The 11,165-nt window shown below is 48.8% G+C and overlaps 1 protein-coding gene and 1 pseudogene across 16 annotated transcripts in view; one reads left to right on the plus strand and one right to left on the minus strand.

Moving 5' to 3' along the window:
- Positions 1-2,757: 2,757 nt before the first annotated feature.
- Positions 2,758-4,689, plus strand: LOC141572177 (large ribosomal subunit protein eL21 pseudogene; annotated as a pseudogene).
- A 1,079-nt stretch (positions 4,690-5,768) lies between these two features.
- Positions 5,769-11,165, minus strand: part of CEP164 (centrosomal protein 164) — a 90,765-nt gene continuing 85,368 nt past the window's right edge. For 14 of the 16 annotated variants that reach the window (XM_088791444.1, XM_088791443.1, XM_074335429.2 and 11 more), the window contains 6 exons: positions 10,842-10,949; positions 10,188-10,302; positions 9,273-9,608; positions 8,318-8,384; positions 7,349-7,471; positions 5,769-7,152 (listed from right to left, as the gene is read on the minus strand). In XM_088791444.1, the coding sequence (XP_088647570.1) occupies positions 7,059-7,152; positions 7,349-7,471; positions 8,318-8,384; positions 9,273-9,608; positions 10,188-10,302; positions 10,842-10,949 (843 nt within the window). In that variant the 3' untranslated portion in view covers positions 5,769-7,058. Of the gene's footprint in view, positions 7,153-7,348; positions 7,472-8,317; positions 8,385-9,272; positions 9,609-10,187; positions 10,303-10,841; positions 10,950-11,165 lie in introns of those variants that run through there. The other 2 variants (XM_088791438.1, XR_012497379.2) reach the window with 2 other exon arrangements.

Genomic DNA, 11,165 nt, shown 5'->3' on the forward strand with positions numbered 1-11,165 from the left:
AATAGAAGTCTTAAGTGTTATACTTTTAATTCTCCTCTCCCTCACATTTTAGGTTATTGGTGTTCAATTTACATATTTATTTTTATGTTGTGTAACTAATAATAGATTATTGTAGTTATGGTTATTTCTAATGTTTGTTTTTAACTTTTAGACTAGAGTTGTAAATGAATGATGAATTACTAACACCATATTACAGAACCAAACTTTGACTATATATGTATTTACCATTACCAGTGGGTTTTACACTGCCTTATGTTTTTATGATGTTAATTAGTGTCCTTTATTTTTTCTCAAAGAACTCCCTCTAGCATTTCTTATAAGACAAGTCTAGTGTTGATGAATTCTCTCTGCTTTTGTTTGGGAAAGTCTTTATCCCTTTTTTGTTTCTGAATGACAACTTCGCCTGGTATAGTATTCTTGGTTGATGGTTTTGTTGTTTCAGTATTTTAAATATGCTGTGCCATTCTCTTCTGGCCTGAAAAGTTTCTGTAGAGAAACTTATAGTGTTGTGCAAGTTCTGTTATGCATAACTTCTCTTTTCTCTTGCTGCTTGTAAAATTATTTCTGTCTTTGACTTCTGATAATTTAATTACAATGTGTCTTGGTGTAGCCCTATTCAGGTTCAACCTATTTGGGGTCCTTTGGGTCTCTTGGGTGTAGATATCTGTTTCTATCCCCAAGTTGGAAAACTTTTCAGCCATTTAAATATACTGTCCCTTTTTCTTTCTCTTCTTCTGGAATTTCCATTGCAAACATTGTTTCTTTTCATTGTGTCCCATAAGTCCCATTAGCTTTTTACACTGTTTTTTTTTTTTGTTTTTTTTTGACTCTGACAGGATAATTTCAAATGTCCTATCTGCCAGATCATTGATTCTTTCTTCTATATGGTTGAGTATGCTTTTGAGTCTCTCTTATTCAATTTAGTTATTGCATTTTTCAGCCCTAGGATTTTTTTTATGGTTTCTATTTCTTTGTTGAACTCGTTTTCTTCATGCATTGTTTTCCTAATTTTGTTTAGTTTTGTGTATTCTTGTAGTTCACTAAACTTCTTTTAAAGGATTATTCTGATTTTTTTTTTCTAACAGTTCATAAATCTCCATTTCTTTAGGGTCAGTTATTAGAGATTAGTTTCCTTTGGTGGTGTCATGTTTACCTGATTGTGTGTGTGTGTGTGTGTGTGTGAGAGAGAGAGAGAGAGAGAGAGAGAGAGAGAGAGAGAGAGAGAGAGAGAGAGAGAGACTTGACTCCTTATGTTGGTATCTGTGCATTTGAGAAAGTGGTCTCCTCTTCCAAACATTACAAGTTTGCTTTGGCAGTTCTTCACCAGTCGGCTTAGTTTGGTTCTGGTAATGTCCTTGGGCAAGTGGGGCCTAGTATTAGGGTCTATTTTGGGGTAAGGCACCTGTTTGAGCTCTGAGGTCAGTTGGGGTGTGTGCCATTGGCTGAGAACAGCTGGATAGGACTTCTGGGTTAGTTCCCTGCCCATGTGAGGCTATAGGATGAGCTCTGTTGTTGCCTGAAATCTCTGGTCAGGCTTACTAGATGGTCAGGACTGGGTATCATGCTCAGAAGTAGGTGGGACTATGAATTAGCTTCCCTGCTCTGACAGGACAGCAGGACAGGGTGCAGGACCTGCATGGCACATTGTTTGGGGACCCAAATTAGGCAAGAGTGTTCACTGAATATCCTGGTCAGGTGAGGCCACTAGTTTTACTCTGCAGGCAGGAGAAGACACAGGCTGTGCTCTGTTCAAGCGCCACTATAAGCAGGGCAGTTGGGTGGGCTACACAGCTTCCTTTGTGCTCTGATAAGGTTCGCTGGTCAGGTGGACCGAAGGCTGTAGTTAACAGTAAGTGGAGATACAAATTAAGTTTCCATGCCTTGATGCAGCAGCAGAAGCAGCTGCCAAGCCTCCAGGACTCTTTTGTGGTCTCAAGCTGAATCATGCCCAAAGTTCCCTAGCCAAACAGGGATATTGACTTTGCTCTGGGAGCAGTTAGCTCTGCCCACCCACATCTCGGAGCAAGTCTTGCTGGGTTCTGCAGCTTCCAGGTGTTCTCACCAGCCCTTCCTGTCAGATGTGGCCAGGGGCTGGCCAGAGCTGGTAGAGCTATGATTCAGCTCTTCTGTCTGAGCGTGGGCGGACCAGGCTCCAGGGCCAGCAAAACTCCTCATTTGTGGACCCAGATCAGGCAGACTTGTACTCTGCCAAGTTCTCTGGTCAGACTGCACTGAATTCGCGCTGCAGGTGAGTAAAGCCGCTGGTTTGGACTTGGGCTCTGCAGGTAGGAACTCAGTCTGCTAAGATCAGAGTGCTGGTTGTTGGAAGCTCCTCCCTTCTCCATCACAATCAGATTCCCTGTAGTTGAGTCCAATTCCTCTGCAATCCCTGTGGGGCAAAACCAGAGTAGGGGCTCCCATTAAATGACCCACAATGTTTTTGAGGGGTAGGGGTGGATATCACCCCTGGGCTCCCTTTTCTCTCTGGAGGAACCGTAGGCTCAGGGGAGACTTCTTGGTGTGGTGCTGCACTGGCCTGGGGGAGGGGCAATGCAGTGAGCATGTAGCCACTCCTCTTACCTTCTAATGCAGTAGCTCTTGGTCTCTGTGGTGTGCGTATGTGGGGTGGGGGGTTGCTTCAGCCCATGTTCTCTCAGTGGTGTCTTGGCTGTGAATAGTTGTTAGTTGTTCTGATGAGGGGAAGCAACGTCAGGAATGACCTTTATTGTCATCTTGGTGATGTCACTCCCCTTGCTATGTGTTGAATACTGTTCTGAGGACTTTATATGGATTAACTTCTTTAATCTTCACAACCACTTTATGGTACTACTATGAACCCCATTTTACAGATGTGAAAATTGAGGCACAGGGATGATAAAGTGGGAGCCCTTTTTTCACAGCCCCTCTGCTTTTAACCCTGAGATGAGGACTCACCAAAATTGTTCCTCTGCTTCCTGCCTCTCAAGAACAGGTGTCCCTCTCCTCCATTGTGAGGCAGTGTTACATTGCCCTTCACTGGGCTTCTGTGTAACATAGCTGCTGGAGATGGCAAATTCAGTGGAAGAGGCAGGAGTGGTAGATAGGAGATGCAAGAAGAAAGGAGGCACAAAGAGGTTTTCCAATTCATCAGGACGCTAGTGAAGGCAGGTACTCCATTTTTTAACCATCACTTCCCCATCTCCACAAAAAGAGCTGGTGGTGGGACTGGCAACCGCCTCTCCAGTAACCCTCCTTAGCCGAAACCTATCTTAGGCCACTGGCAGCATTCCAACCTCCCCCTGGATGAGGGCAGCTCCCTACCCAAGGCAGACCCCTCAGAGTCACTGAAACTAAGGCAGCCACCCTGCTTCATCCCTGGAGCGTGGATTCAGGCTTTGAGCTTTTGACCAGGGAAGGCACAGGCCCAGAAAGGACTTGTTCAGGTCACAGAGTTTGTAGGCATCAGAGCCAAAAGTTAAGTCCCAGTGTCCTAAAGCCAGAATTATTCCCCCCCTCCCCATAATGCCATTTTGTGTGGAAGTTTTCATGGTGGTTGAGAGAGTGGATGGGGCTATTATCATTCCCAATATTTCTCCTGTAAGAAAAATAGTCAGTGAACATCTCACAAAAGAGCTTCAGAACATCGTCTATTGCTGTATTACGAATGACCCTTAAATCTACCAGTAAAGGGAAAGGGAATAAAAAATATGCCGATTCTTTCCTTGAATTTGCATAAAATCTCCAAAAGGAACTTGTATATTTGTTGCCTTCAAGGGGGAGACTAGATGGCTCATGGAGTGACTTTTTACCATTTGCACATCGAGCCATGTGAACATACAGCCTATTCAAAATAAATATCCTTTAAAAAATATTCCTGCTCCTTTTCAGCCAGGACTGCCATTTTCCAGTAATTCGTCAAAATGACCAACACAAAGGGAAAGAAGAGAGGCACCAACTGTATATTCTCTAGGCCTTTTAGAAAACATGCAGTTGTTCCTTTGTGAATCTACCAGAAAGGTGATACCGTAAACATCAAGGGACTGGGCACTGTCCAAAAAGGAATGCCCCACAAATGTTCCCACGGCAAAACTGGAAGGGTCTACAATGTTACCCAAAATGTGGTTGGCACTGTTGTAAACAAACAAGTTAAGGGCAAGTTTCTTGCCAAGAGAATTAATGTACGTATTGAGTATATTAAGCACTCTAAGCCGAGACAGCTTCCTAAACGGGTGAAGGAAAATGATCAAAAAAAGAAGGAAGCCAAAGAGAAAGGTGCCTGGGTTCAACTGAAACGCCAGCCAGAGCAGCACACTGTGTGGGAACCAACGGAAAGGAGCCTGAGCTGCTGGAACCCAGTCCCTAGGAATCTATGGCATAAGTGTAAAAAAATAAAAGACCTCTGTACTATTTTAAATATTTCTCTTAATTGAGTAGAAGTGTGGTGTACCCTCACCCAAAGAAATATTTAAAGAAAACTTCAAATTGTGTCCTAAAAAAAACAAAAACATATATACATACATCTATCTGTGTATATGTCTGTCTATATGTCTGTCTGTCTGTCTGTCTATCTATCTATCTATCTATCTCCCTGAAACCCCAGGCTGGGAGCCAGGACTCCTCAGTTCTGGCCCCACCTCTGCCACAAACTGACTGTAACTTCAGGCAACTGATGTAATCTCTCCAGGCCATTCTCTCCACTGTAAAACAGGAATTGGCTGAACCAGTCATCTGCAAGGCTCCTTTCCGCTCTAAAGGTCTGATTCTAGACTCCCCAGCTAGATTCTAAGATCCAGTAACCCTCCTTTTGGAACAATTTTGGAGTCTTCTGAAAAAGCCCCCTTGTAAACCTTGGCTCGGGATTTGCTCACTCAGCTAGGCGCCACCTACTTCCTGGAAGACAGGTCTGCAGACGAAGCTGACCAGGACTGTTCTGGGAGCTAGGAAGACAGGAGATGCTGACATAAAGGAGTGTGGTCAACCAAACTCGACTTTCAGAGCTATAAGGACCTGGGTTCAAATCCTAGGTGACCTTGACTTATAGTCATTTAACCTGAGCCCACATTTCCTCATCCATAAAATATCAACTTCGCAGGCTCAACAGATTATGTGACATAGCACGAAAAGCACCTGACATACAGAAAGTGTGACAAATGTTAGCTTGCTTCCTTCCTTCCTCCGTCCCTTCATAGCTGGCTAGGACACTGGACAGAGGAGGCTACGTTAGTTTGTATGTATTGCCTTTAAGTTGGTTTTCTTATGCAAACCCATGAAACATGGCCATCTCAAGTTGGTTCTCTTAGCATTTTTGTTGCTACAGATCCAAGACTATATGTAGGCTGTTCACACCACTGAGTGAACACCCCCTTAACTTTGCCAGCTCAGGACTTCAGGGGGCTCATCTTTCATTTGTCTGCATGGGGAAAACAGTGGCCTTTGGGAGATGGCACAGGTCTCCGTCTGGTAGGTGGCAGAGTAGGGTGGGGGGCAAAGGGAGAGATAGAGAATGTCAGCTGGCATCAGGGTACACGAAGCTCCAGGGGCACAGGGATGGGGTGTGAGGGCAATGACTTGTAGGGAACTAGGCTTTTTTCAAGTCCCCAGGCACTTGAAGTTTTCTGAATTTCTCTTGGTTTTCTCCTTCACAGAAACAAATATGAAAATCTCTACATCACAGGTTTGTTCTGATTAGATCAGATCCTAGGAGGTGTCTTGTGACTTAATTTTTCCTTCCTCTATTCTTAAGAGGAAGGAGGCAAAGGCTTTCAGAGGAGACACATTCAAACAACAGCCTTGTAGAAAATGGACCTGCAGAGATTTAATTGATGTACAAAACACAAGATTGTCATTAAAGGTGGTTGTGACATGTGAGCTAGTCCCAAAGCACAGTAAGCCAAATAAAATGGACCTTTTTCTGTGTGATAGATTGATGCCTAAAAATTATCTGGGGGTGGGGGTAAAAAAACCAATTGGATCTTAGTTTCTTTTCTTATTCCATGACAGAAATGAGTGGTGGGATGGTGGAGAGTTGGTTTCTATGCATTGGAGAGGCAAGGGCAACCCCATAGCTTTCAAGACAGAAAAATGGGGACATTTTATTTAAACAATGAGATGTCAGAAAACATCCCTTGTAATCCCCAGGGAACCCACTGATGAGAAGTGGGGCTGTGCCAGAATGGCAGCAGCTCCAACTGGCACAAGATCCCTCACTGCCAAGGCCAGGCACTGGCCCAGCCCCTCACTTCCTTCAGGAGTCTCCAAGCTCTGAGAAGGGGTAACAGGGGGTGGCACAGGTAGAAAACATAGATGGAAACAAGTACCCATGAAGATACCCAAGGTGGAGAAAAGTGAGATAAGGACCAGAAGCCATCCTAGACTTTTCCGATGGGGTGGAGGGTGGGGGGTAGGCGGGTGGGACAGGCAAGGGGAAGGGAATGCCCCTGAGGACAGCACAGTGCCAACAGAGGGAAGGCAGGCTGTGAAACCTGTGGGGCCCAGCCTCCAGCAACCTCTGGCAGGGCTCTGGGCCCAATGCTGACAGTCAAAGAAGAAACAGAGGGCTCAAGGAAGGGGACATTAGAAAAAGAAAAAGGTCTGATCTCTATGAGACTGAGGTATTGAAGACACAGAGCCTGGTCCCAGGGTACAGATGTGCTGGGGGCTTTGTTCCGGTGAAGTAACCGTGCAGGGCCAAGGGACCAACTTGGCTCCAAAGGGAGTCCCTAGGCCTTTGACAGCAACTCTTCTAATACCACCTCTTCCCCATGAAAGTGCCCAAATCCCCAAAGCCCCACATCATCAGTGCTGCCATGTCCATGCAGGAGCTCACAGCAGTCCACACATTTCAGCCTGAGATCCGTTACGTGGTCACTGGAGGTGGCTTACTGTTTTCAGCTGTACCATCCTTTTCACCTAGCTGCGCCCCCTCACCCAACCGTGGTTCCTCCAAGTTTTGAGTGGGGCAAGCAGCAAAGAGACGACAGGAGAATGCTTTATCAGAGAAATAAAGTGCAGGCCCCTCCTCAGGCACTTGGTCTGGGTACAGGAGAGGCCAGGTGCCCCAAACGCCACAGATCAGGGCCTCAATAGTGATGCACATTTAGTGTGTTGCCATCCAGGCCCAGCTGCAGTAGGCCAGGAGTGGCTGTTGGGTCAGGCACTGAGGAGAAGAGATGTCTGGCCATGAGGTGAAGGAAAACTACAGTCAGCTGAGCATGCCCAGGGAGGGGACAGGGAAGGGTCTAAAGCGAAACAGGACCCTCCTTGGACCCCCAGGGCACTAACACAAGCCCTGCAGCCCAGCCCAGCCCAGCCATCCCAGCAGCCACAGCAGGAAGACAGACCGGAGTATGGGAACCGGCTAAAAGGATACAACTTGGGGTGGCTCCTGTCATGTTCTAGCCACTTCCGGTTAGCCTCGATCATGCCCTGAAAGTTGGTGCTGTCCAGCTCAGGGATGTGGGAACGGGGACGCTGCAGAAGGCGGAGCTGCTCCCTGGGAAAGAAGAACAGCATTGGGAAGAGAAAGAGAAGAGTCAGGAATGCCCAAAGAAGGAGGTACAGGCAGTACAGCTGACCGGAGGCCATCACATCCGCCGCCTCCCTCTTCCTCTCAACATGCCCGCTGCATCCTTTGTGGAGTCGCTTCAGCAATTCAAAATTTGTCTCCTGGCAGGCATGCCCCTCTGGGACGGGCCCAAAAGGGAAGGGGGACCCCTCTCCCCGGGTAAATACTCCTGGTATCAAGGGTCTTGGCTCCTGCATCTACCCATTCTGGGCCAATCTCATCAGCAAAGCTCTCCCCTATGTCAACTCAAATACCTGCCTAATTGACCAAAGGCGTAAGTGGTGTGTGGGAGGGTACTTATGGCTGCGGCAATGTGGGGGGATACATTTGGCAAGTATTAAGATGAATGGGAAATTAATAACAGGTTTAAATAATTGCCCATCTGTCCCCCCGACGGGGCTCCCCTCTCACTCCATAATGTTGCTCAGCAGGACCAGGGGAAGAAGGGAGCTCTAGGAAGCAGACAAAGGGCTCAACGCAAAGACAAAAGACACACTGGAGGGCTGGAGGGTCCGGCCAGGGGCTGACTTCTTCCCAGGATGCCCAGGGCAGCTTCGCATAGAGCTGGGCCAGGTACGCCCCCACCCCCACTGGGACTTTCCCCTGGTTGTGGAGGAGTGTCTCAGACTCAGGCAGCTTTGTGGACTGGAGGCCTACCTGACCTCTCTGGGCAACAGGACCATGAGTTCTGCTCCCTTCTGAGGGCCCACCAGCTCAGGGAGGCGCAGTGAGCCACTGACCTGTGTGGCTCCACCTACCTACAGGGAGGCTTACCTGGCGGACACATACCCCAGCCTGTTCTCCAAGGGGGCAGGGCTGCTGCTGAGGATTGGGACTCCAGCTGGAAAGTGGGAGGAAATTATTCAGAAATGGGCAGTGGTTCAGCTGAACCAGACCTGAGCCTAGGCAGGCCACCTCCCTGCTCACCAGCACCTCCTGTCCCCCCATTACTGAAAAGGCACTGCCCTCAAAACAAACAAAAACAGGGAAAGTTTCAGTGGCTGGGAGTGAGAGATGAAAGACAGGAACTGTCCTACTTATTTTATTCCTAAAACTTAATCTCCTTTCCTTATTTGGTTGAGATGGGGAGATGTAACTTTTCCCCTTAAACAACGGTTTTTATGGCTTTTCACATTCCTTAGCAGTACTATGACACCACGGGAGGTCACCGAGCCCAGAACCAAGGTGAAGCCAAATGGCCAAGGGTGACAACCAAAATCCTGGAGTCACAGAGACATGGAGGTGAAACCCAGTCTGTTGCTGCCTCGCTGGGCACCTGCAGCATATTACTTAACCTCCCTGAGTCTCAGTTTCCTCCTCTGTAAAGTGGGAACACATAATTAATACCTCAGAGGGTTATTATAAGGACTAAATGAAAAACTTTATATAAAATGCCTGGCCGTAATATAATGCACATGATCGTAGCTATTATGACGAAGACAATGATGACCTTTTAGGTTCTGCTGAGCTCTGGAATCATAAAAGCCCCCGTGAGCCTAAGCTCCAGGAGAACCATCGTGACCCATGCAGCCTCCAGCTGCAGGGCAACCAGCAAGGTCTTTTTCCCAGGCTCCATAGTCAATGGATCAATGAACCACACCAAAGTTGGGGGCTAGGGGGATGAAGGGTAAGTGAAAAAGGAAGGGAGAAAAAGGAAGTGGAGGAGAAAGAGGGAAGGTAGGAAGACAAGGAGGAACACACACACACACTGGCCCAGAAGGAGGCTCACTTGGAAAATACTTGTGCCACTTCTCCATCAGAAAGTCGTCTACAGAGGACGAGAGCCTGCGGCCCAGCCCCGGGTCCCAGGCCCACTGGGTGGACATGAGTGCAGCAGGGGATGAGGCTGAGACCTGGGCCAGGGAGGGGCACATGGGAATGGAGGTGCTCCTGGAGGACCAAGGACGGTTCTGTGCTGGGGTGGAAGTGAGGAGTGCTGCTGGCGGCTGAGGGCTGAGGCTGCCCAACATGCTGAGGACACTGTTTAGCTGGCTGCTGATCCGCTGCAGGGAGCTGCTCAGGCAGTGGATCTTGTTGGGGAAGGCGGGGCTTGCAGTTGGGTTGACTGAAAGGGAAGGGGCAGAAGGTGAGGACGGACTCCAGTTCCAGGCGCTGGAGCATCCCCAGGCCCAGCTGGCACTGTGGCACCCTACTGGCCCACCCCTCGCTGTTTCTCCAGACAGCAGCCCCTCGGACTTGATTGCGGGTACAGGGAACGGCAGGGCTTCTATGTCCCAGACAGTGCAATAGGAACCTGGCCCTGACAAAGAGGTTCTCCAGGGCCGGCCCTGGGGAAGAAGTAGGACAGGGCCCTTTGCAGGCTTGAGTGGCAGAGGGAGAACAGCCTCCCAGAAGGCGGCACTGGAAGGGAGTGGCGAACAGGGACACTTCTAACTGTAAAGTGCTGTGCACATTCAGAAAGCTTGCCTAGATCCTTTTGGCCCTGTGTGCTGCCAAAGCCACACTAGTTCACTCCTTCCCAGCATTTATTGAGTACCTGCTCCAGACACTGGCTCCCACAGGCCTACCCACACAGGGCTGAGGGAAGGGGAGCTGTATCTCTGTTCCCCAAGTTCCTCCATCTGCATGAAAACTGTGGTCCTCCCCGCCTCTCCTCCCTCTCTTCCCTGCCACCACCACTCACTGTGAGGCAGGGGGCAGGACTCGGAACTATCACTGCTCATGTCTTCCATGTCGCTGAGGTCAAAAGTCACCACTTTCTTGAGGGGGGCTCCTCTCAGAGTGTCATTTTCCAAAGCCTATGGGTAGAAGTAGCAGCTATTACTGGTACTTTCCCTTGTGAAGTATGGGGACTGAACACTTAGTGAACAGGCTCTCTGGGACCCAAAGTTCTGGGAGAGGCACATTGAGTAGGGAGGCAGGAGGGAGGCTAGGCTAAGAGAACTCACCACCTGAGACGCAGGCAGTAGGCCCACCCTTCTCCCCATCAACTTTCCCTGCAGTGTCTCTCCACCTAAGTTTCCCGCCTGCCACACCCACGCCTCGGGCACCCAGGGGAAAAGTCTATAAGGCCCAGGGAAGATAGGGAAACCTGCCAGGTGCCTCTATCCCAACACCCTGGGAACACCTGTCATCAGGTGCTGTGGCAGGGGAAGGGCAGGGGCTCTTCAGCACAGATACCCAAACTCAAAGCAGAAGCCACTGCCGTTTTCACCAGCCCAGGAGCCCTAAGCCTACTGCCAGGCCTGCGCCCTAGAGGCCCAGCTTCCCCAACCACATCCCAGAAATGGAAGAGGAGGCCGTATCCACACCAGGCTATGTGGCCCTAGGGCTGCACCTCTTCCCGAAGGGAGGACTCCAGCTGGTTCAGCTTCTCCTCTTTCTTCTTCAGCAGGTTGTGGCCTTTCCGCATGGCTGACTTCATCTCATCCAGGTGCCTGGTTTCCTGCAGCCAGGGAGGAAGGGAGGGGAAATGGGGTAACTACCACACAGGCACTGGACTCCCAGCTTTGCCGTTGTTGGCTGGGTGATCTTGAACAAATGACTTAACTCTTAGTCTGGATTCTCATCTAAGAAAGAGAAATACTACTTTTCATAGGATCATGAGAATTAAATGAGATAGAACATGTCACATGCTTAGCACCAAGCCCACACCTAATGA

This window comes from Rhinolophus sinicus, chromosome 14, assembly GCF_057876585.1.
Source record: "Rhinolophus sinicus isolate RSI-liver-muscle chromosome 14, RSI-T2T, whole genome shotgun sequence".
NCBI lineage: Eukaryota > Metazoa > Chordata > Mammalia > Chiroptera > Rhinolophidae > Rhinolophus > Rhinolophus sinicus.